This window comes from Staurois parvus, unplaced genomic scaffold, assembly GCF_062004578.1.
Source record: "Staurois parvus isolate SC_StPar_1 unplaced genomic scaffold, SC_StPar_1.0 ptg000336l, whole genome shotgun sequence".
Taxonomy (NCBI): Eukaryota; Metazoa; Chordata; class Amphibia; order Anura; family Ranidae; genus Staurois; species Staurois parvus.
In genome coordinates this window covers 2,896,167-2,923,183 of record NW_028318132.1, presented here as the reverse complement: position 1 = coordinate 2,923,183, position 27,017 = coordinate 2,896,167, and the positions used below count along the sequence as shown (strand labels likewise).

The window sequence follows — 27,017 nt, the reverse complement described above, 5'->3', positions numbered from 1 at the left end:
GGTCTTATTTTAGCAGATTTTGTAGCTTCATTATCAGATTTTAATGTTACTGGTTTTGAGATGAACACTACACCAGTAGCGTCCATAGGGGGGTGCGGGCCGCACTGGGTGACACCATCACAGGGGGTGCAGGAGCAGGATGCCGACACAGTGACAGGTGCCCCTGCCCCGGTGTAGCGGTAAAATGAGTATCCCCTGAAGCAACTGCGCATGTTCTGTTTTCAGGCCGAAGAAGCCAATCGCCGGCTCTGTGCTAAAGTCGGAGATAGGCTTCTTCGGCCTGAAACTGGCACATGCGCAGTTGCTTTAAGGGATACATATCTTCAAGGGATATTCATTTTACCGATACACCAGCACTGCTCCTTCCTCTCTGGAGAGGTGACATCACGTGTTACCGCACCAGGTGACACCAACCCTAGGGACGCCTCTGCACTACACCTCTAACTAGCAAAGTCAAACAATAAAATTCCCTTCTATCACATTATCGCACATAATTTATTATTCTTGACCATATAGTAAGAAAATGGTGTTTAATGGTATTTAATTTTATAGCCCAAAGCACTGTTCTGTGAAATCTAATAAAATATTTGTAACTCCAACTATGTGAACCTCAGTTTTTAGAATGCTGAATACTGACCTTAATATTGTCTGGATGTTGACGTTGATGATAGGAATAATGACTTTCCTGACTGCACTATGCACCAGCATAGTCAACAAAAAAATCAACTTGTTGGCATTTGATGACTCTGGTCTTCTAATTTTCTTGGAACATATTTCCAAGTTACCATTTTTGTTTCATACAACCAACTAAATATGTAGTGGATATAATATAGACTATATATATATATATATATATATATATATAATATTAATATATGAGCTGTGTTAAAGGCTGTTTATTCCTGAAATTTACAACTGTCCAACCCAACAGCACAGCCCGGCTGGCTACCTATGGCAATTACAAAATACAAATTTTGATTGGACAATAAACATAAGCAGGCTAATGAGTTCCTCTCTCCTGTCTACATGTTCCTTGGTGGCACAGCCTTATTGTTTCAGAGCACTGCCTCTCCCTCTCCCAGTCAGATTTCTGTTATGGAGAGGATTCAGAAGAGGCTGATAACAAGGAAGATTCATGTCCTACACTAGTTGGATTTTAAATTAAATGTAATTATTTTTAATGATTGTGTAATTACAAAAATTAGTTAGGAGTAACAGCTGGGAAAGATAGTCAGAGGATTCAAGTTTGGGTCAGGGCTGCGAGGCTCTTCAGATCAGCTCTCTGAAACCTCCCCTTGACCTAGCGACTTGTAGAAGTCTCTAGAACTCAGTGGGTGGGGGTGAGGAGGAGCTGGTCTGCATTCAAGCAGAAGGCTTGGCATGGGATCAGGACAGCCTTTAAGAATGACTGAGACTGCTCTGTAGCAGGAGTGTTTAGGTGGAAGATGTGAGAGCAGGAGCTGGAGTGTGGAGTCTGGGAGGTGGTGCAGGGAAGGGGCCTGCCTCCAGGAAGGATCTTGAGGGAGGGAAAGCTGAACCTCACCCCTAAGAGAGGACCATCTGTGGAGCTAAGGAAGGAGCCAGCCCAGAAGGAGGGCTGAAGGCAGCTACCAACCTGCAGCTTGCAGAAGAGGAACAGTGAGTACTTCACAACCCCTGAACTGGAGTAGGGGAGAGGGCATTTGGGTGGGAAACCTAACTAGCCCCCAGCTGCACTGGGCTTTAAAGATGCAGACTCTCGATCCCCTTGTCCAGGGATTCCCCCAGAAAGCTGGATAGAGGAGAACTATCTGGGGTTTGGGGTGTTACATCAGGAAAGGCTGGATAGCTCTCCAAAAAAGAGAAACCCCTTCTGTGCACTTGCACAAATGGAGAAAGTTTTCCTCCATTTAACAGTTCCTTGAGCATTCCATGTATCCCACATCTCCATCCAAGTTCAAATCCCCTAATAAAATCCATAAAAAACAAGTTCAAGGACTCTTTACTGTCTCTGAAGTGCAAGTCTGGAGGGGAATGTGTGTTTCCTGGCTGTTCAGGACAATAGGGGGACCCAAATCTTCAACAACTCCAAAAGGGGGTGGTGCTACATATATCTGCCTGGAATCCAGCTTTAAAATCAACCTTACCTTTCAGGCTTGGCCCTATTAACACATTATGATGTTATACCACAGGGTAGATTAACTATTTTTAATGCAGTTTTAAACCCAAAACCAAAAATGTAATATATTGCAGCTTACCAATCCTTTGATGTGGTGGCTGTATTGTAATGAAAATAGGAGAAAGAAAGCATAAAAAAGAAAACGAATACAGCCATCACATATAAGAATTGGTAGGTTGCAATAAACAAAATGTTTGCTTTTGGGTTTAATAAAACTTTCATTTAAAAAGCAAAAAAAAAAACATGGCAACAGAATTCCATCCAACAACAGGATTTAGTGATGCAGTAATCTTTATTTAAGATTACAGACTGACACATTAAAGAGACGTTATCAAGGTTTAAAATCATATTATGCGTCTCTTCTTGCCGTGCTTGTCAGCAGAAGAGGGTGACATCTGGTGAGCTTGCTTTGTTCTCCTTCAGCTACTGGTGGGGGCTGGGGCAGGGGCAGCAGCAGCTGCAGCCACAGGGGGAGGAGCAAAGCATCCACGCTTGTGCCACTGCATATCACGAATACGGCGAACGGACTGAATTTGCGGCTGGTTGGCTTCCCAGTCATTCCAGTGTCTGTACTCGTTCTTCTCAAAGACATACTGACGACCTCTGTAGCCAGGGTATTCATAACCTACCCATCTGAAATAAAGAACACACTGGATGAAATTCAAATGTCAGGTTATGTTATTTCCAAGCAATACACAAATGGCAAAATTACCACTTTGTATTACATATGTTATGTGCACCAATTTACGAGATGAATTACACAGTAAAACCCATTTTGACTATTGTGTGCAGCCTTGAAACCAGCCTGGTCAGATGTTTTTTCTACATAGCCTTTGCAGCATGTCTGGCAGGGTTTCTCAACCAGGGTTCCATGAACCCTATGGTTCCTTCAGAAGTTGATATGAGTTCCATGCTCAATGAGCCATTTCTTCCTCTCAGTTAAGTTCCCAATTACACCATTGATCTTTTTAGTTATCTGTAAGGAGAAAATTCTTCTCAATGACCACAAGTGTAATGAGTGTTCTTTCCGCTGACCATTACACTAATGTATCATGAGGTGTGGATATAGTCATTTTTAGCAGGGGTTCCCTTAGACTGAAAAGTTATTTCAACGGTTCCTCTGTGTTGAACAGGTTGAGAAAGGCTGGTGTAATGCTTCAGAAGTCACTCCTAGCCTTAATATTGGCTGACGTCCCTTTACAGCTACAGTAAAATGTGACTCTGCTACCTTGCAGTTATCCAGGTTCTCTGGAAGCAGGAAAAGTCTTTGTTGTGATCAATTTGACAATGAATTACTGCACATGACAAGCAGCTAGAAATATGAGTGAGGTCTTGTTTTAAAGCCTTTTTACTGCTAGTTAAGAATATGTAAAGTGTTTAATGTCTTTTGTCTGGGCACCGGTGCACTTTAAGTTTCTAAGTACAGAAGTATAGGTGTAAATGTATAATTTGTGCAAAATTACATTTGTTCCTGTATATTTATTCACAAACAACCCTGAATAGGTTTTAATCGGATTCTGCTTACAGTACGTTGTACTGTATAATATGTATTTTAATTTGATACCCACAACATGTGAGTGAATTTGTTTTTTTAGTAACAGAGTGCAAGAATTAAAATTGTCAATTAAATGTTCTTACGTTCCATTGAGAACTTTGATACTGGCTACACGGTCCTGGAAGCCATGAGCCCACAGACTGGGTACATCATCATCCACAATCTCCATTTTCCTTCCATTGTAGCCTGCATTCTCAAAAAGGTGGATTTTGTGGTCAGCACTGTCCTGTAAAAAAAATTAAAATGTATTAGTAAAGATTTTGGATTAGCAATAATTATTCATATATAAGATAATTTAAAACATAAATAGCAGCCTAAAGTTGTCCATAAAAACAAGGCAGTTGAACATGCAGACACTATCTGAGTGCCTTTTCCCACTCCGGTCTGCTGGACATTTTACAAACATGAATGTTTATCTCACCTAAATTCTCCTGTTCCTGGGAATGTAGAGTAGAAGTATAAACAGAAAGGTAATGTGGGCATATGTTCCCAGCACTGATTGTATCATGGGGAAGAAAATACTAATAAAAAATAAAATTTCTAATCCACCCAATTAACTGGGACCAAGCGTAGCTACTGTATGAAAGCTTCATGGAGGCCTACAATAGATGTACACAGGGGCGGACTGACAACTCATGGGGCCCCCGGGCAATATTGGATTATGGGGCCCCTGTGTCCTCGCCCACACCCAAAAAAGCCTATGAAAAAACCAATGAAAGGTACCAGGGGCATCTCATGGGGCCCCCTACTGACCCCAGGCCCTCAGGCAGTGCCCGAGTGCTCGAATGGTCAGTCCGCCCCTGGCTGTACGTTAGTTGTCTTCAAACAGTTGTTCATGCTTATGTATCAGCATATGTTGAGCTTGTACTGCTACATTTTTTGGTTGTGTTTTTACTGGATATATGTGATGTTCTGTAACATTTACTGTGATAAAGCTCCATAAACCATGTACAAATTTCACACTAATCATAAAAATTAGAACAGAAATAGTATGGGCCTTTTTATTTACATGGAGACCCCTGGCATTGCTCTATAATCTGGTATTTTACATGCAATTAATATATGTATTTTTCATTTTTGTTTGTATGTTTCCATTATAGACTTATGTCAGAAACAGGGAATTAACTAGCATGCACTGTTAACTTTATTACAATGCCATTGGTATACTAAACCATTTTTAGGCCCCGTATACACAGCTTGTTGTGGGAACTCGCCTTCCCTCTCGCGATTTGTGTGAAAGATTCTCACGCAATTCCACATGTCACGCGCAAGGCAGCCCATTCATTTTAATGAGCTGCCCTATGTGCATTTACCACAGCAAAGAAGCTCAGGGGCCACATTTTGGATTTCTTGGATTTTACAAACACATTTTGCTGCAATTCTCCCCAAAAAAACTTTCAAGTGACGATCGCAGCAAAATCACATCACGTTTGGGGTGCTTTGTAGGATAATTGGCACCCAAATGCACCTTTTGCCACGATTCCTAATTGCCTAAGTGTGAACAGGGCCTTAGTTTGTTTTTGGTGGTAGGAAATGTGAAAAACAGCAACCAATGTCATGGCAAAACTGCCTGTTTTTCCTTAATTTTGTACTAGCTGTTATTGCTAAGTTATGCTTTCCTTGGCATACTTTTTTATTAACATTTACTATGTAAAGTTTCTATGCATTTCTTTAACTATAGTGCAGTGTTCCCTCGAACAGCACCTTATTACTGAACTCACAATGTTCAAGGGACGGATGGACATCACATAGTCACTTCTGTGGCTGTTAGACCAGGTGTCCCATCGTGGATAGTCGCCCTTCTCCAAGACAAACTGTTCCCCGCCAAATGCTTGACGTTCAAAACTGAGCCATCTACAGCCAGAGGACAAAGAAAATTATGATATATTCTAGGTTTATTAAAGTAGTGACACATAGCTCTTGTTAAAGTCATATCCTATGCAGTGTCATGCAATTAAAGCACTATATGACCTTACCCCTATTATATTGTAAACCCAAGAACAAATATTTAAAAATATATTCTTCAGATTTTTTTAACATATAAGAAAGTAATTTTAACATATAATTTATATATATTTGTAAATGCATTCCAAAAATATGGATTTGTATTTTTAAAGACATTCAGTATATTTTAAATGTATTTTTAAAAATTTCAAATATATTTTTCTTCCATATGGGGGGTCAGAATAAATTTTGGAGATTTTATATGTGACCCGGCCAATGGTTCTCTTTTGAATGCTGTTAATTTACTAAAACTGGAGAGTGGAATATCTGGTGCAGCTCTGCAAAGAAACCAACCAGCTTTCAGGTTTTTTTTTGTCAAAGCTTATTTGAGTTAGAAGCTGACTGTCTACTAGAACTAGAGAGTGCAATATCTGGTGCAGCTGTCTTTGGTAATCAACCACAATGAGACAAGTTGAGCAACATGTCAGCTATTAATATCCATTGAGTGAGTTGCATGAGAATCCATGTCAGTCCCAGGACTACAGAGAATTAGCAAATGTGTTCCTTCCTGTCATTCTCTAGGGTAGTGCTGATATTTGATTCATGGGATGTGTACTTTTAAAAACAAGCCCTTCTAAGACAACCTTGAGTCCACAATCATTAGTTCTGCCAGTTTAGCTTTTTTACACCCTGTCTATGGTTTACCTTATTTTTATAAACTTGTCCTGTGCAAAAAAAATGTGTGCTCATCCCCTAAACACCACTGGGGTGTCAGTAGCCATGAAACACATTCCTATCTGGGGTGATTAGCAATATTATTAAATGATAAAGATTACAATGTTTTAGGAAAGTGTAACATGACAAATGGAACAATGGTTGTCTCTTGCCAGAACCCTTTTTAATTGAGTGATCTTGGTCTTTGTTTATTTAAAAAAAATCTCAAGATATTAGGCTCCTCTATAGGAAAATGCAAATATGAGATTTAAATTCATACTGCATTTTATGGATGCCAGTAAATGATCCTAATCTTATCACAGTGTTCTCATCAAACTGTCTAATTAAAAAGAACCGACTTTTCAGTCATATTAGATTGTAAGCTCCAAGGAGTAGGGCCCTCTTGTATTGAACTGTATTGTCTCCCTTTATATTGTAAAGCGCTGAGCAAACTGTTGGCACTATGTAAATCCTGTATAATAATAATAATATAATAATATTGTTGTGAACACCCACAATGGCTTTAGGGCACATTTATGAGCTTAGGAGCACCATTTTTTCATTCCAGCAGAAACGGGGTACTTTTTATTCACAACAGTAATTTTATTTGGCAATGAGCCCAGCAAATGTATGTATGAATATTTATACTTGGCCTTGAATACACACGAGCATTAGTTCTCCCAGTTTAGTTATTAATTATGTCCTGCCATAAACCCTCTTCCAGTAAACACAGCTGACATAGATATTTACAACCAAAAGCAACAAAAAGTTTATTAAAAGTCAAGACCCAGCACAGTGAGAAATATATGACTAATTTAACTGTCAAAACAATGACTTAATGCAGTGTGATTTGTGGTAAATCATACATCTCTGTACTGATATTACCTAGGAAACGAAAACACATAGCTTCTGGCTTCTGATTGTGTGCACTAGGGTTAGAGAATTCATATCCTTGGCAAATCTGCAAGAGGTCCTTGGATGGATAATTTCTTTGCAATGCAATTAAATTGCTGGGGTCCTGGGCTAATTTCCTTCAAGGGACACTATCATCACAGGGTTTGCATATAATTCTTCTGTTCATAAGGATTGCCTCCTGACATTTTTATTCCACAACCCAAAAATACACTAGTAGGGGACAATGAACCATGATGTGTTTGAAGCTAGGTTCCCCCCTATTGATATGCAAATGAACCCGTTTGACTGGTTTATGAACAGCATAGGAAGCTACTTACAGGAAAAGAGGGAAGGGGGTAGGGAATTAGGACTTTGACAGAGTTGTTCTGGACTTTGGGGAGGAAAAACTTGTTTTGGATAGACAAAGAAGGAGACACTTGTTCCAAACACAGAGGACGAAGTAGTTGGACTTTGAAGGAACCATGAGAAGATTCCATCTCTGGGAGAGCCCAAGTTGAGAAGCTGTTTAGTATACTTATCTCATACATATTGTACCTGCTTACTTGCTAGGAAAATAGTCAGCTTGTGCATTTTGTAGGCATATTTTGTTACACGTTCCATGCTATGATTTGTGTTTTTCTGTAGTCTTATGTGCAGCTTTTTTGTTTAGTAAAGCACATTATTACACTACAGGGGTCTACATTTTGGTGTACCTTTCTTTGGCTTTTATCACAAGAACCTTTAATAGACACCAAGCAAAACAGGTGTGAATGGATCATTGTACACAGTAAAGCACCTAGGAAGGTGTTGACCTTATTTAAATGAGTAATGGAACTGTGTGTTTGGAGTGCATAGAAAACAGACAGAGACAGTAACTTGAAAGTTCAGTAGCACTCCACACCTCATATATCAGATTGGGTGTGAGATGTCATTAAGAAATGTGAGAATAATTCTTTCATCCTCTAATTACCAGATCAAAGCTACAGTGTAATGTGTGGGCAGAGTTTTCTGTGGTCCAATTCCATCACAGTAGCACTTTTTAGATTGTAAGCTCTCATGAACAGAGCCCTCCTAATTTATGTATTGATTTGTATATTAACTGTACTGAATCCCTTTATTTTGTAAAGCATTGTGCAATCCTGTATAATAATAATAATAATTTACTCACGGTCCAGATTCCACCTGGATGGATCCAACTTTCTCAAGTCCTTTCTCTGACAAGTTCTGGCACTCCCCAGTGAGCTCACACTTCTTACCCTGGAAGTTCTCCAACTCAAAGAGTGTGATCTGAAGAAAAAAACAGAAATAACTGTTTTTATCCTCTTTTTTTTTAATTTGCTTTGGTGAAAACCATATTTTACACAGCTCTCTACAAAAATTCGACAATTCTGACAATTGTTACATGGCCAGCTCTGACCACCTGCTACAGCTGTATTATGATGCATCATTCCTTTCTTAGAAAATACAGTGGGAGCAAAGATATTGCCTTCTTTGTCTCCACAACAACCTCACTCAGGTCAGAAATGCACTGTCCTGCGGAGATCCTACTACTAGACATATAAACCACTGGAGTCCAAATATAACCAAAATATCATATTCTATATGTTCAGATAAAAGTACCATGTACTGTATGTCCACTTCATAACATTTTATGCCTATTGATGTCAGCGAAGTGCTTGCCCCTGGAAAGTGAAAATGCCTTTTAATTTTTGCCAACGCAGGATGGATACAAAGGACTTACGATCCAGAAACCGAAGCAATATGTTCTGCTCCCTCTGGAGTTTACTCACAATACAATATGTAAACAATTTAATGGGAAGAGTGCAAACTTGGTCTGATCCAGTGGCAGTTTTTTGAGGTTCTGGGCATAGCTTCATTATATTTGTTTTTAAAAGTGGGGCTTGATGGCCCATTAAATATTTTTTTGTTTATAGGGTAACAGTAACAACATTTTTATATGCCCCCAGCCCCAGCATAAACTACACAAAACTGCCTGCTCCCCATCACATTTTTTCATATCTATGTCCCATTCAGTCCAAGCTGTTTGTAAAGAAGATGACTATGCATTGTGCTATCTATCAACTGACCTTTCTTTTGATAGCTATTTAAGGCATATGCATGTTTTCTTTGGGACTGGAGAGGAAATATATGTGAAAAATGGGAATGGGCAAGCCATGCAAAGTAAAACTATTAAAATGCAGCTAAGGCCTGCATAGCATATGATAACTATTATAAGAGGGAGCCACATGCAAATTTTATTTTGAAGCTACAGATATCCTGTCAAATCAATTCTCCTCTTCCATGGACTGTAATATATATGCAAACCTTTCATAAAAATGGAACTAGAAGGCAAGTATTAGAATATGTGTCAGTTGTTTCTATGTGTCTGTATCATTGCTGGGGAGATTCACCCTTTTTAGAACTCCTGGTGACAATTGTCATCTGGGCAGAGTAATAGAAAATCCAATCTTTTACAGTTGTCACCCCAACGCATCAAATTCAAACTACTCACTCTGACCTACAAAGCCATTCACAACACTGCCCCTAACTACCTCACCGACCTGATTCCCAAGTACCACCCTACCCGTACCCTTCGCTCTTCACAGGACCTCCTTCTATCTTGCTCCCTGGTCTCCTCCTCACACGCACGTCTGCAAGACTTCTCCAGGTCCTCCCCCATCCTCTGGAACTCACTACCCCAATCCATCAGACTGTCACCTTCCCTCCTCACCTTCAGGCGCTCCCTGAAAACCCACCTCTTCAGGGAAGCCTACCCCACCCTCACCTAACTGCTGCTCTCCTTCATTCCTCCTACCACTCCATCCCCCACAGCCACTTCCTCCTGTACCACTACCCCCTCCCTCCCAGATTGTAAGCTCGAAAGAGTAGGGCCCTCTTACCCCTCGTGTGCTGTTCGTAGCTGCTGTAATGTTTCATGTATTGTCCCCCCCTCTATTGTACAGCGCTGAGCAAACCCTTTGGCGCTATATAAACTCAATGTAATAATGTAATGTCACTGAAACAGGTATAGAGAGGAAATCTTCCATCGATGCCACTTGTTTAAGAGGGGACCTGCCCTTACTTTGAAGAGTTTTGTCTACTTCCTGTGGTGTCTCTGAGCAAGGAAGTGAAAGGAGAGGCATGGGAAAGCAAAAATAGGTAGTACATATGACCCTCATGCTTCTATGACATTTCTTTCTTGCCTCAGTCCTTTAGTTTCTGCAGTACAGATACTTGAACTATCAGGAAGGAGCCACTAATGGTCCTCTCTCTGTTTGAAAGTTTAGAGGGGGTGGATACAACTCCAGCATTCCACACCCTCTTTCAGTCCCTCTCTCTCTCTTGGCAACAGGCACACACCCAAGCTACTAGCTTGAGCAGGCATGCTAAAACTCAGAAGTGGAGGCATGTGAAAACCTGTGCAGCCTCTTCTCCCCTCTGCAAGTCTCCACCACCTCCCCTGTGGGCTTTGATTTCCCCTGTGCTCCGATCCCATTCCCATCACCTAGCAGCTTTCAAAGCCTGCGTCAGCTTCTTCTCCAGCTACTGCTGGGGAAGGGGAGGGGGGGTAAATTGGGTTGTCAGGATGGTGAGCAAGGGGGGGGGGGTGTCAGTAAACATTTCTCATGCTCAGTGATCCCCTGGATGAACACAGGAAATGCTCTCTACACACACATCCCACAGTGTTCATTCAGAAGGAGGGCCATATAATTTTTTGGTCTGGGGGGGAGTGAGTGTCAGGCACCATTTTGTGTCAGACAGCGCATTCACTGACTTTTTTTTAACCTTTACAGATTAAAAAAAGAGAATGCACTGCCTACCACAGGATGATAGCCAAACTTACTGGGCAGGTGCATAGGGCACCATCTTGAATATTTTTTGTTAACCAAGTATACTGGACAAGGGAAGGGGTACTGTGCAGAGTCCATACATACAGGATGAGAGATACTGAGAATTACACCCAGCATTAAGGGCAAGAGAAGTGGTATTGTGCAGAGTCCATAAACACAGTGGGAAACCCATGATCCATGTTTTGTGCACCACATTCAAATCGCACTGCCCTTGCGATCTGCAGTTGGTATAAGTGCCATCTTAACAACGCCCAAATGCAGGTCGCAAATGCAGTGCATTTGCCTGCCCCTGGTCACATGTTACAAAACAACCATGTGATCTGCTAGCAGTTTGGTTCCAAAACTGGTGCATGCATGACTTTGTTGTGATATGGTCCAATTTGAGTCCATTCAAGATGAATGGGCCCAAATCACACCACACTGAATCATATGCGAATTGAGCAGGAATGCAGTGCAGTTCCTGTATGATTCATATGTGTTTCATAGTGTGAACTGAGGCTTAATCCTAATGGAACCCCTATGCACTGGAAACCACACTATTCAGTTTCCCTGCAGGCATGTCCTTTTCCCTGCATTTTCAATGAATGGGCTGCTGTGCCCAAGCAAACGCGACTGCCGAAAACTGCATAAATGTTAACTGGAGGTTAATCTGAACAGAACGGTTTATACTTTCCATTTTACCAAAATAAAAAGGGCAAAGGCATGCCACTGAGGGCAGCAGACAGTCCAGTCTTGCTCTGGCACTGACAAACATGTTGTGGTGCCAACTTCTGAGTCAGAGAGCTGGGGGGTAACCCAGTGAGCACCACAACATGGCTGGCAATGCCAGGCTGGACTGTCAGTAAAGCATGACATAGCTGGTGCGATTTTCTTTCCTGCAACCACGGGTTGCAGGAAAGAACATTGCCTGATTCCCCCATCAACACAATCGGTGTTGATGGGGGAATCCCTCCTGCAGAGCTATTGTGTTCTCCTGAGGGAAGGAGTGGGCATGGGGAGCTGTCCCTGTGGGGAGAACACAGTGATTATTGCTAGCAGCTATTGCTGCTGACAGTAATTGGATCCTGAAAATCTGACATGATGGTTGTAAGTTGATTGATGGATCAACTTTGTACAAATTAATTCGACCTACCCATATATGGATCGAATCTCATCTGGTCAATTCTGAACTGGCCAAGATTTGAACTATGGCCAGCTTAACACAAGCAATGGAAAACAACTCAGCTCAGCTTGAGGGAGAATTCACACAGTTACTGCTCCGGCCAATCTGTATTTCCAGCCCCTTAGAGGGCAGTGTGGGTGCAATTCAGCACATCACACGACTCTTTTTTTTGTACAAGCTTTATTTAAAGTGTACAAAACATACCCCTCATTCACCACAATGTCAGGCAGGTGCACTGCCTGACAATGCAGTGCGATTCGGCCAGTGTGCTGTGATAAAATGTAGCATGTATGCATCTTAACGCAGCACTAGGCTGCACTGTAGTGTGAACAGGACACATAAGAAACAATTGTTTCCTGTGTGTCCCTGCAGTGACAGACCCTTTACCATATGATAAAAGGTCTGTCACCACATATAGTGTGCATTAGGCATCTCAGTCATACTGCCAGTACCCACACAGTCTCACTTATGGATTCTATGAACAGAAGAATGTCAGCAGCAGTAGTAACTGTGTGAGGACACTCTCTCTGGGTCTGGGAGTGACTATGCCAAAAGACAGAAGAGGGACACACCTGGTTGGAGTTGGACAGCAGTTCATTCACTGTGGCAGGCTGACTGGCAGCTACCCTACCATGACTTCAGCGCCCTGCACTCCAGGGCATAGACAAAGCCCCTCCCCCAAGCCCATAGGTAATTAACTCTATTTTAACAGAAAGGGTGCACTTCTCAGAGGGCTGGAAAGATTTGTAGATACTAGCAGCTCATAAGGATTACGATTAAGCGAAAAAAAAAAAAAAAGAAACTCACACTTCTCTTTGAAGGAAAACATCATCAAAGACATACAGACACCAAAGGAGAAAAAAAAAATAACAGGGTTTTAAATCATCCGATACTAAAAAAAAAACAATATACTGTAGGGCAAGACAAAAATCACTGATTAATGTAAGAAAAAAATATGAATGATGTATAAAAATTATAGGAACAAGCAGTTCTTCTAAACTACAATATTTCTATCAACCATGGTTCCTTTTTTTTAAATAGATGTTATTACCATTCTAAAAAAAAAGTTGGAATAAGTAGTAGAAGTTATGACTTTACCTGACCGCTACCTCCATTTTCTTACACATAGAGTGAAGGAAATAAGTATTTGATCCCCTGCTGATTTTGAATGTTTGCCCACTCACAAAGAAATGATCAGTCTAAAAATCGAATGGTAGGTGTATTGTAACACTGAGAGACAGAATAGCAACAAAACATTCAAAAGAAATGCATGTCTAACAAATTATGCACTGATTTGCATGTTCATGAGGGAAATAAGTATTTGATCCCCTATCATTCAGCAGGATTTCTGGCTACCAGGTGTCTTTAATGCAGGTAACAAGCTGAGATTAGAAGCAGTCTCTTAAAGGGAGTGCTGATAATCTCATTTTGTTACCTGTATAAAAGACACCTGCCCACAGGAACAATCAAACAATCAGATTCCAAACTCTCCACCATGGCAAAGACCAAAGAGCTGTCCAAGGATGTCAGGGACAAGATTGTAGACCTACACAAGGCTTGACTGGGCTACAAAACTATCGCCAAGCAGCTTGGTGAGGTGACAACAGTTGGTGCAATCATTCACAAATGGAAGAAACACAAAACAACTGTCAGTCTCCCTAGGTATGGTGCACCATGCAAGATCTCACCTCGAGAGTATCAATGATCATGAGAACAGTGAGGAATCATCCCAGAACTACACGAGGATCTTGTCAATGATCTCCAGGCAGCTGGGACCACAGTCACCAAGAAAACAATTGGTAACACACTACGCTGACAAGAGTTTAAATCCTGCAGTGCCCGCAAGGTTCTTCTGCTCAAGAAAGCACATGTCCAGGCCTCTCTGAAGTTTGCTACTGAATGATGCAGAGGAGGACTGGTTAAAAGTGTTGTGGTCAGGTGAAACCAAAATTGAGCTCTTTGGCATCAATTCAGCTCGCCGTGTTTGGGGGAAGAGGAATGCTGCCTTTGACCCCAAGAACACCATCCCAACTGTCAAACGTGGTGGTGGAAACATTCTACTTTGGGGGTGTTTTTCTGCTAAGGAGACAGGACAACTGCACCGCATCAAAGGGATGATGGATGGGGCAATGTACCGTCAAATCTTGCTTGAGAACCTTCTTCCATCAGCCAGGGCATTGAAAATGGGTCGTGGATGGGTGTTCCAGCATGACAATGACCCAAAACACATGGCCAAAGCAACAAAGGAGTGGCTCAAGAAGAAGCACATTAAGGTCCTGGAGTGGCCTAACCAGTCTCCAGACCTTAATCCGATTGAAAATCTGTGGAGGGAGCTGAAAGTTTGAGTTGCCAAACGTCAGTCACCAAACCTTAATGACTTGGAGAGGATCTGCCAAGAGGAGTGGGCCAAAATCCCTCCTGTGATGTGTGCAAACCTGGTGGCCAACTACAGGAAACGTCTGACCTCTGTGATTGCCAACAAGGGATTTGCCACCAAGTACTAAGTCATGTTTTGTGAAGGGGATCAAATACTTATTTCCCTCATGAACATGCAAATCAGTGCATAATTTGTTAGACATGCATTTCTTTTGAATTTTTTGTTGCTGTTCTGTCTCTCAGTGTTACAATACACCTACCATTCGATTTTTAGACTGATCATTTCTTTGTGAGTGGGCAAACATCCAAAATCAGCAGGAGATCAAATACTTATTTCCTTCACTGTATTACAGAGACTCTCAGACAGAAACATACTGTAGCGCATCAGGATAAATTTACTAAAAATGGAGCCTGCAAAATCTGGTGCAGCTCTGCATAGAAACCAGTCATCTTCCAGGTTTTATTGTCAAAGCTTAATTGAACAAGGTAAAGTTAGAAGCTGATTGGCTGCCATGCACAGCTGCACCAGATTCTGAGTGCTCCAGTTTTAGCAAATCTCCCCATATGGTCTATTTGTAAACTTTCCACCCAATATTCACATTTATTTTTCAATGGAATCCCTTTAAAAATGTGTGAAGCTTGTGTGAAAGTTGTTTAAATCTTGTGTGAAAGCATTTATAAATAGAACAAACATCACAGATCCAATAGCTCAAATACACAATATTTTCTATATGTTAAAGGCAAATTCCACCTTTTGCAAAAAAATAATTAAATGCATTTCATAATGAAAAAGAAAGAAAAATGTGCATTGATTATTTGTTTGCATTGAAGCCTTCAAAGCATTACAACTGTGATCAGTGGATGACGAGTGCAATGCACAGGCACCTGCAGACTATTCTTCCAACTTCAAGTTCATACAGAGTTATGGCCTCTCATTTGTAGAGCTGGAAGAGGTATCAATGAACTACAAGTGCAGTGATATCACCTCACATGTGCACCATCAATGAGTCCTTCTGTTGTGGGGGCAGATGGGATTTATAGTCTTCCATTTCCACATAAAATGATATGGGAATGACTGGGGTGCCCGGGCAGGTAAAGCCATGCACAGCTGGGTCAAATGAAGAAAAAAAAAATACAAGCTCCTGTAGGAAGAAGACCGATGCAATAAGAGTGGTGGCAGTTTGAGGGAGGGGATTTATGGAATGTGACCATCAGGGCTGTCTTGATGCATGGGCACAGTCCTGGGGCCAAAGGTGCATGGGGGCCCCATGATAATCTTGCATGACATCATACTTGTCAACTGTCTCGGATTTGCTGGGACAGTCATGCTTTTTATTAAGCTGTTCCAGGATGGCTGTATCCTGGGTAGCATCCTGGAGCCCGTACTGTGTACTCCTTATCCTAGGATTGTGCCCTCCGGACCCCTCCTCCCTGTACTGTGCCTTTCTGTCTCCCCCTTCTCCCGTATTATGCCCTTTGTGTTGATTAGTCTTTGATTTATGTGTTCCTAATGTTTAACATGTATTTTACTGAAAAATCTAATAAATATATGTTTAATTCTATCAGATATTTATACTTTAATTCTTGAGAGTAGGTGCAGGGCAGGCTGGTAGGGGCCCCAGAGCATTACTTTGCCCAGGGGCCTATGAAGCTGTTAAGACAGCACTGATGACCATGTTTCATGTTAAATAATATAGTTTCTACATCCTGGTTGAAAAAGGCAAATAATAGGTGATGTGTATTCTGCTTTACAGACTGCCCTAAGTGCTCAGATACATTTGAAATGTGGTCAACACTGGGGACAGGATCTAGGTCAGATAAAAGATGATCAATGGATTCAGGTTTTAGAAACAATACCATTATTATCCTTATCTCTCTCACAAATATTGACTTAGTTGTTCATAATGCATAGAGTACATTATACGCCCCAGAGATTACACTCATGGGGGAGGCTGCCATCTTCCAGGTCCCCAAGATGCACTACCTGGGGCCCCATGAGTTGTCAGTCCACCCCTGGTTATAGGCACCCTTATTCACATGATATGGAGATGTCCTAAACTCCATTGCTACTGGTCTGCTATTTTTCCCTTTAGGCCCCAAACTTGCTATCATGGGCATTGTGCCAGAAGATGTCCTCCCAGCTGACACTAGTCTATTGTGGACAAGGGCTTTATATTTAGCTTGCAAACAAATTCAAAGATGGCTCTCACCTACACTTCCAACATTGTCACAATGAAGAGATGCTGTTACTCTTTGATTTCAGGAGGGAAGAACTGACCTATAAACATAGGGGCTGCCCTAAAAAGTTTTTAAAAACCTGGGATCCATGGTTATCATCCACTGATCCGACTCGTGTTTCATCATTGACCTCATCTGAATAAAGGACAGATGCTTTTCTCCACTAGGTCTGGGGTATTTGATGTTCAACAACATTGTACCTGGTGACTTGTTATGGCTGCTTTTGAATTCTACACACTAGAGATGTTGTGTTCATGCTTATGTATCGGCTCAGCTACATTTACGTTTATGGAGACAATCTGGAATGCACGATGGTTACGCACCTTCTATTACTCTGTGTTTTTTGGTTTTTGGGTTTTTTTGCTGCCTATTGGACACTGTTGTTTTGTATTGTATTGCATCGTAAAACTGACAAAATTGCAATACAATTATCTGATTCAAAAACCCCACTAAATACAGGTGTGACATGAAATATAGTCAAAGTTGAAATTTGTCTTTAAAATGTTACAAAACCCAGGACCCTGCATTTACTATATCCGGTCTCCCACAGTACACAGAACATGGAAGCGCAATTATTTTAGTAAATATAAACTGCTAAATACCTTTTCTCATCAGCTGTTAAAGCAGTCTTGTGACTTCAGATGAGCACTGATTAAAGCTTGTAGGAGGAGTTTTCTTTCTGCTCCAGGAGGATGCAAAACCCCTGACCTCTGTCTGAACAGTGCTGATCACATGCACTCTCCCAAGAAAAAAAAACCTCTCTAGAAATACACACTAAACTGAGCGTGTGCAGAAGGGCTACTACGGGTTCAGTCTGTCTTATCGGAGTGTACATTTGAACAAGAGGAGGGGCAAAGAAGTCAGGATCAAACAGCCTTTTTATACAATGCAGAGGATTAACCCCTTAGGTTCCACAGTGAGTATAACAAGCATGCTTTACTGCATATATATACTGATTTTACTGTTGTGGGTTTAGTAACACTTTAAGTACGTTTCAGTAGTATAACATATCCTGCCTGGAGTTTGCATGTTCTCCCTGTGCCTGCGTGGGTTTCCTCTGGGTACACTGGTTACCTCCCACACTCCAAAGACATGCTGGTAGGTTAATTGGCTCCTGTCTAAATTGGCCCTAGTATGTGTATGTATGAATGTAAGTTAGGGACCTTAGATTGTACGCCCCTTGAGGGTTAGGGACTGATGTGAATGTACAATATATATGTAAAGCGCTGCGTAAATTGATGGTGCTATATAAGTACCTGAAATAAATAAATAATAAATAAATATCCATCAGTACACCTGCTAAAAAGACTTGATGATGTGAAAGCAAAGCAAAATTAAGAAATGCAACACATTTTACAATACTAATTAAGAAAAAAAAGTATTTACAAAAAAAACACACAATTTCTGAACTCAGAAATGTTTACTTCATATGAAGTGTGAGCTGATACATTTTGCAAGATCATGTAAACATGTCATTAAGGTTTTCATTGATCAATATTTGTGAATTGCCGTAATACACTGCAAAGTCACAACAGACACAAAGCAGGCAAAAAAGTAAAAAAAAATTAAAAGAATTGGAAAACATTAGCAACTGACTGGTACTGTATTTGCAAATTAGAACTCAATCAGTCTGTCCCAGTAATCGGACCAGTTCATAGATACAAAAGCATTGTTGCCAAATAAAACAATTGGATCTGCAGTCTTTGTTGCTTAATATTGTCTTCAGACAATATTACAATGGCACCACAAATCAGAATTTGCTTTAAAATGTGTAAATTATCAAATAGCTGGAACAAATACAAAGGGACCAGAATAATTGTAATGCTTATTACTAAAAGTCAAGTCAATGTATTTCATTGTTCCTGTTTTCCATATATTACTGTGCCTTGGCTGAGCAGCTTTTACATATAGTGACAAACATATGCTGTCAGACCTTTTTTTTTTTCCAACGAGGTTACAGAAGAATCAATAATAAATTGCCATAGTTATCTTATAGGAGTATACAATCACATATACATCCAGGTCATTGACATATCAGGACATTATAGCTAGGTATAGGTCAGCGTTATCAGCACCCTGTGTATGGAAATCGTACATTCAAAGTGCACCGGAATAAGGGAACAGAGGGATACCCATTTATTATAAATTTCCATAACTTACTCATTGAAACTAAATTTCTAGAACTTATAACAAAACAAGTATAGATGAAATAAAATGGAACATAAGTATATTATCCAAAGGGGACCATTCAGGAAAATTCCTGGATCTAGTGAGTTCTGCGTTTATAAAGGAAATACAGTTGGGTGGGGGGGGGGAGATTGGGGTGACACCTATTGGTGAAAAGAAAGGAAAGGGGGGAGTGAGTTGGAGATCACTGAGGGGAATGAGAGATAACCGCTCTTAACATAGGGAGAGGGAGCTAATCAGACCTTTTCTTTGAAACGTCAGACAAATTAGACAGCTCATCTTTGCTGATTCATATGTAATATGCTGGGGAGTGTATGTGTTGTTTGCGCACAATACACCAGCTGTGTAAGTTATACACTTAATGAGGAACTGACATATTTTTCTTGAGTTGTACTTTGTTATTTCTAGGCTTTTTGTGGTTGACTTACTAAAGGTAAATGGGTTGTTCACTTTGCAAGCAATTTTCCCCAATTTAATAAATGATCTGTAGCTCTGCTGACTTCTATCGTACAATCATGTACAATTAAAATTCTGTTTTCACATTTTCCTTGCACATGATTGAATATTCATATTGGAAATCTTGTCACTTTAACAGAGCTCTGGAGATAATTACTTGCAAAGTGCAATTTCCCTTTACAAAGTAAACAGCCTATTTGCTTATAGTAAATCAACCTTGTTACATAGTGTGCACCATAGGGTGTCCTGGGGTGATTTCTAAGTAAGTTTGCAGTTCAGTGAAGTTTACATATGTTTGCATCAGGGGCGGACGGACAACTCATGGGGCCCCTGGGCAATAGGGGATTATGGGGCCCCTGTGTCCTTGCCCAAACTCAAAAAAGCCTATGAAAAAGGTACCAGGGGCATCTCATGGGGCCCCCTACTGACCCTGGGCCCTTGAGCAGTGCCCGAGTTTCCAAATGGTCAGTCCGCCCCTGGTTTGCATATTAGTTCTCTGGACAATTATAAAAGAAGCCCAAGTTACAGAAGATGCCCTGACAAGGCTATGCATCTTTCACAGACATTTCTTACTGTATGCAAAGGCTTCTGTTTTGAAACAGGTTAGACTGGTCCCCTATGTTGAAAACTATGGCTTGTGCTTGTGCACATATGCTACCATTCAAAGGAATTATATTTTCTGTCATCAGCATTCACATTTGCACAGAAAAGTCTGTTTAATTATGTATACCTAAAACTTTGTTTTCTTTTGAATAGAGTAGGCAAGGACTAAAAGCCCTATCAGGTTCTAGTTTCTACAACGGGGGATTCCCATCTTAGACGATTGCTATACCCATATGGAAGAAAAATATATCTGAAATATATTTTAAAACTATTATTCCCAAATATATTGCCATATATTTGAAATGCTACAATTTTTGCCATATGAAATATATTTCAAACTATATATATATATATATATATATATATATATATATATATATATATACATACAGGTGAAATTAAAAAAATTTGAATATCGTGCAAAAGTTCATTTATTTAAGAAATGCAACTTAAAAGGTGAAACTAATATATGAGATAGACTCATTACATGCAAAGCAAGATAGTTCAAGCCGTGATTTGTCATAATTGTGATGATTATGGCTTACAGCTCATGAAAACCCCAAATCCACAATCTCAGAAAATTAGAATATTGTGAAAAGGTGCAATATTCTAGGCTCAAAGTGTCCCACTCTAATCAGCTAATTAAGCCATAACGCCTGCAAAGGGTTCCTGAGCCTTTAAATGGTCTCTCAGTCTGGTTCAGCAGGAATCACAATCATGGGAAAGACTGCTGACCTGACAGTTGTGCAGAAAACCATCATTGACACCCTCCATAAGGAGGGAAAGCCTCAAAAGGTAATTGCAAAAGAAGTTGGATGTTCCCAAAGTGCTGCATCAAAGCACATTAATAGAAAATTATCTGGAAGGGAAAAGTGTGGAAGAAAAAGGTGCACAAGCAGCAGGGATGACCGCAGCCTGGAGAGGATTGTCAGGAAAAGGCCATTCAAAAGTGTTGGGGACTTTCACAAGGAGTGGACTGAGGCTGGAGTCAGTGCATCAAGAGCCACCACACACAGACGGATCCTGGACATGGGCTTCAAATGTCGTATTCCTCTTGTCAAGTCGCTCCTGAACAACAAACAACTTCAGAAGCGTCTTACCTGGGCTAAAGAAAAACAGACCTGGTCTGTTGCTCAGTGGTTCAAAGTCCTCTTTTCTGATGAGAGCAACTTTTGCATCTCATTTGGAAACCAAGGACCCAGAGTATGGAGGAAGAATGGAGAGGCACACACTGCAAGATGCTTGAAGTCCAGTGTGAAGTTTCCACAGTCTGTGTTGATTTGGGGAGCCATGTCATCTGGTGGTGTTGGTCCACTGTGCTTCATTAAGTCCAGGGTCAACGCAGCCGTCTACCAGGAGATTTTGGAGCACTTCATGCTTCCTTCCGCAGACAACCATTATGGGGATGTTGACTTCATTTTCCAGCAGGACTTGGCACCTGCCCACACTGCCAAAAGCACCAAAACCTGCTTCAATGACCGTGGGATTACTGTGCTTGATTGGCCAGCAAACTCGTCTGACCTGAACCCCATAGAGAATCTATGGGGCATTGCCAAGAGAAAGATGAGAGAAATGAGACCAAACAATACAGAAGAGCTGAAGGCCGCTATTGAAGCATCCTGGTCTTCCATAACACCTCAGCAGTGCCACAGGCTGATAGCTTCCATGCCACGCCGCATTGAGGCAGTAATTGCTGCAAAAGGGGCCCAAACCAAGTACTGAGTACATATGCATGCTTATACTTTTCAGAGGTCCGATATTGTTCTATGTACAAACCTTGTTTTATTGATTGCATGTAATATTCTAATTTTCTGAGATTGTGGATTTGGGGTTTTCATTTATCACAATTATGACAAATCATGGATTGAACTATCTTGCTTTGCATGTAATGAGTCTATCTCATATATTAGTTTCACCTTTTAAGTTGCATTACTGAAATAAATGAACGTTTGCACGATATTCTAATAATTTTTTGAGTTTCACACACATATATATATATATATATATATATGTATATATATATATATATATTATATACTGCATGTTGAAATGCGTTTTTATTACAAAATATATGAAAAATATTTTTAAAAATACATTTCAAATATACTGTATGTCTTTAAAAATACAAATCTACATTTTTGGAATGCATTTACAAGTATATGTAAACAGATATGTTAAAATAACTTTTTTATATGTTAAAACAATCTGAAGAATGTATTAAAAATATATATATTTTTAAATATATTCTTCAGGTTTTTTTAACATATTAAAAAGTAATTTTAACATGTATTTTTACATATATTTGTAAATGCAATCCAAAAATGTAGATTTGTACTTTTAAAGACATACAGTATATTTGAAATGTATTTTTAAAAATATTTGTCATATATTTTGTAATACAAATGCATTTCAACATGCAGTATATAATATATATATATATATATATATATATATATATAGAAATATATTGAAATATATTGAATATGGCCAAAATTGTAGCATTTCAAATATATGGCAAAATATTTGGGAAGAATATTAATAAAATATATTTCAAATATATTTTCTTCCATGTGGGTAGGAACATGTGTTCCCATTGCATAAGTGGTTAAATGGTTAGAACTTTTGTCTGGCAGCATTATGGTCATCGGTTTGAATCCCAACCATGACACTACCTGCCTGGAGTTTGAATGTTCTCCTTGTGCCTGCATGGTTTTCCTACAGATACTCCAGTTACCTCGCACACTCCAAAGACATGCTGGTAGGATAATTGTCTCTTGTCTAAATTGGCCATGGCATATGTGTGTATGAATGTGGGGACCTTAGATTGTATGCTCCTTGAGGGCAGGGACCGAGGTGACTGTATAATATATGTGTAAAACACTGGATAAATTGTCGGCGCTATGAAAATACCTATAATAAATAAATACTAGAAAAGCTACAATTTCTGGGGAAATTGTGTGAAGTGTTCTTGTCTCCACCAGTAGTCTACAACTGGAGTGGGCGGAGTAACTGGGTGGGGTGGCTTGAGTAACTGTTGTGTGGTTGGAGTGGCTGGAGTAATTTCACCACAAAAACACCGATATTTTGTGAACCATTCAGTGAAACGTTCCGCAAAGTAGTAGCACACCAATCGGAAACAATCCGGGCGATTTGGTATATTACTGTCTATGTAGTGTAAAAACTGTGGGAGGAGTTACGGTGGTAAATTTGGCTATAATAATAAGAATATATATGTGAGATAACAGTAAGTGGTCTTGCCATGCAAGAACACTTAATTAGACAGTTGTCATTGAAACATGCATCCCCATTGGATAATTTAAAGCCTCCTGACTGGCTGGAGAACATGATGTCATCCACCCGCCTCTCTACTTTGGCCAATCTGAGGAAGCCATATATTCATTCATAAAAATACAAGGCCTCCTGTGAATGGCAAAGCAGTGCTCAGCCCAATTCAATTTTGTTCAAGGAATGGGATTAGAAGTCTCTTTACCACAACACAGCTCTGTATACTGTATGAAGCTGGTGCTACATCCAATTTATACAGCGCTGACAGCAGTAGAATGTAGTAGTGAAGAAAATAATTTGTCTGAACCAGCTTGGCCCAAACAAACTATTTAAAGTAATAGCAAACCTGGAGTTAGGCTTTAACTTCATCTCTTGCTCTGGTGACAACTGTAAAATGTTTTACTTCCCCTCAATTTTTGTTTCAGTGGCAGTGGTCAGTTTGACAAATAAAAGGACAACTTTCCCAATTGGGGACACACACAGCAGTAAAAACTTGGCAGAGGTACTAACCCTTCCGTACTCCTATCCAAACCAAAAAAACTATACACTTTAGTTGTGTACTCTACTTCACCGTTCAAGTTATCTCCCAGCGACCACTAGTGTCTTGCATAGTTTTACACCACCATCTCTAACAAGTTGTTTTCTAGTTCTGTATAGAGAAGTAAAACTATTTCCTGCAGCTTGTTCTATGGATTGTGCAGAGGACAGTACAAACACAACAATGGTTCAAATATTCTACACCTTTGTTACACATGATACTAAGAAGTGTGTGGTTATTGACATTTTGCCATGAAGATGTTTTATTAAACCAGAAAACACAATAGTGTAGCTAGACAATGTCTTAAAATTCTTATTTTTATGCCAGGCTAGAAATTTCAGAGAGGATCAGGCATTGCAAAGGGTGTCAGGAGAACAGGGAGGAAGCAAAGCACTGAAGTTTATTTGCCTACATAGTTACATAGTTAGTCTGGCTGAAAAAAGACAAAAGTCCATAGAGTTGAAACATAGAAAAAAAAAAAGTTATAATCCTATACCCACAGTTGATTCAGAGGAAGGCAAAAAAAATCCCACTACTGTGCTGCCCTTGGCTATTCCCTGTCCACAATCCAGGTCCTGCAGCCTCCTGAGTCCTGAGATACTCTTGTCACATCTCCCAGGAGGTTGCAGGACTAGGGACACAGAGCAGCTAGAGGGTTGGCCCAGAGAGTCATCCAGAGCTGGCTGCTGAAACCTAGAAGAGGTATCCAGCTGAGGAGGACCAATATGGCGGGCCTGGGCTATATTAATGGAACAGTGGATCTCAGCGCGACAACACTGAATTTTCTGTGCTGGTGAATATGAGCTCTGAACATAACCCCGCAATAAAGGTGAGAGGGTTAAAAATAATAGGCACAGGGGTAATTTATTACCACTTTACGTTGTTCTTGGAGATGACGATCAGTCATTTATAAGGTTTGTTTGTTTGTTTATAAGGTTTTTTTTTTCTTACTCTGGACCACCCTGGTATTTTGGAATGGCTGAATTGCTTCTTGTGTCTTTTTTAACCACTTACCCTCCAGAGGATTTACCCCCCTTCCTGACCAGGCCATTTTTTGCATTACGGCACTGCATTACTTTAACTGATGAATTGCGCGGTCCTGCAACACTGCACCCAAATGAAATTTACGGCCTTTTTTCCCCACAAATTGAGCTTTCTTTTGGTGGTATTTGATTTCCTGTGTTTTTTATTTTGTATGAAAAAAAAAGAATGACAATTTTGAGAAAAAAAAACAATATTTTTGACTTTTTGCTATTAACCTCCCTGGCGGTATGATCATGTCAGGAATTTTGTGCTGAAAGCGGTACCATTTTTTTGCATGGAAATATGTAGTTTTTAATTGTAGGCTGTAATTTTTAGGAATAACTCACTGAAATCTATCCGAAAAAGAGTCTATTAAACATTCCGGATATGATAAAACTTGAAACACGAAATCATAAATTATAATTTAATAAATAATCATAAAAAATAATAATATAATAATAATAAATTTAATTCAATAATATAATCAAATCAAAAACACTGAAATTTGAAATACAGAGGCAAATTCGCACATCGCTGAGCAAAGTCGCAAAATCGTTTTCAGTGTCTGATGACGAATTTCCCCACAAATCATTATCACTCAATTCTGCAAGTGGTTCTGATTTACTATCGCTGTTCTAAAACCGCTTTTGATGTAAAGGGATGCTTTTTGGCCGCCATGGACTTTTCTAAGTTTCCAGGCAGAAAGAACAGTCAAAATGCAGGCAGGGCACAGGACAAAGCAGTGGGGACAAAATGTATGTGAAATGCAGTGAAAAAGCAATGACAGCAAAAATGTCATTTTTTAAAAATTTCAAATTTCCCACCGGTTCCGCCGCCCGAACGTTCCGACGTCACGGGGACCGGAACACGGAAGTCAGATGCCGGCATCCGCCGGAGGAGATGGACGGGGACACTGCAGGGGACCCATCGTGGGAGCGAAGGACAAGGTAAGTGCTGCAGGGACCCCCAGAGAACGCTGCATAGTAAGCCCGAGTGTAGCTCGAGGTTACCGTTCTTGGTATAGAAATTCTACCCCGAGCTACACTCGGGAACACCGCCAAGGAGGTTAAACATGTCCAGTAAAGAAAAATGTAAAAATCAAATTTCCTCATAAATTTAGGCCAAAATTTATTCTGCTACAAGTCTTTGCTTAAAGAGATCCCAATACATGTAAATTAATTGGTTTACGTGAAAGTTATAGCATTTACAAATGGCGGTATATACAGTATACTGGAATTTTTTTTCACTAGTGATGGTGGCGATCAGTGACTTATAGCGGGACTGCGGCGGGCATTCTGACACTGTGGGGAACTGATTTGGTGTCACCGACATCCCCAGTGACACCAATACATTGATCTCTGCTAATAAAAAGCACTGACACTATACTAATGGCATTGCGCAGGAAGGGGTTACCATGTGGGATGATCAAAGGGTTAACTGTGTGCTGTTTTGCATACTGGGCTGTGTTTGTGCTGCACTGTAAGCACACTGCTTTGCAAAGCAGTGTGCAGGAGCTTTTGTTTAAAAACAGTTCCCCCCCCCCCCCCCGTTGGAGATGCTCGGCAGTCACCGGGTGCTGGCGATTAATCACCAGATGGGACCCAGTGATTGACAGCCGAGACTGTGAATGATGGCACGGGTAGGGCTCGTGCACACCCCCTACCCAGAACTGCAAAATCACGTATATATACGTGATTTTGCGCACCCATGCCGCCCTGTAGCAGTACTTCTGCTACAGAGCGGAAGGGAAGCGGTTAACCTACATATGTTGTAAAATCTAGACCTTAAAGCAACTCCAAGCTGACAGGTCTCTTCATTAAGGAGTGAATCTGTATGATAACCTTTGTCCAATGAGTAGGGAACTGACCTAGGAAACTTTGCGAGTGACTTGCCTTACCTTGTAGTTGCCACCAATTCCTCCATGGCTCTTGCCAGCTGCCATTTGTTCAGGGGTACTCTGTGGTTCAGTCATGTTTACCTGTAGAGTTCAAAATAAAAAAAGTCCAGTATTACAAACTATTTGTTTAAAAATA

The 27,017-nt window shown here is 40.4% G+C and overlaps 1 protein-coding gene across 1 annotated transcript in view; it reads right to left on the bottom strand.

Moving 5' to 3' along the window:
• Positions 1-2,431: 2,431 nt before the first annotated feature.
• The window catches only part of CRYBB3 (crystallin beta B3), a 36,176-nt gene continuing 11,590 nt past the window's right edge, over positions 2,432-27,017 (bottom strand). Inside the window, exons 2-6 of the mRNA XM_089684115.1 lie at positions 26,882-26,962; positions 8,434-8,552; positions 5,435-5,567; positions 3,797-3,939; positions 2,432-2,791 (exon numbers count right to left, since the gene is read on the bottom strand). Coding sequence (XP_089540241.1) covers positions 2,578-2,791; positions 3,797-3,939; positions 5,435-5,567; positions 8,434-8,552; positions 26,882-26,956 — 684 coding nt within the window. The 5' untranslated portion in view covers positions 26,957-26,962 and the 3' untranslated portion in view covers positions 2,432-2,577. The remainder of the gene's footprint in view (positions 2,792-3,796; positions 3,940-5,434; positions 5,568-8,433; positions 8,553-26,881; positions 26,963-27,017) is intronic.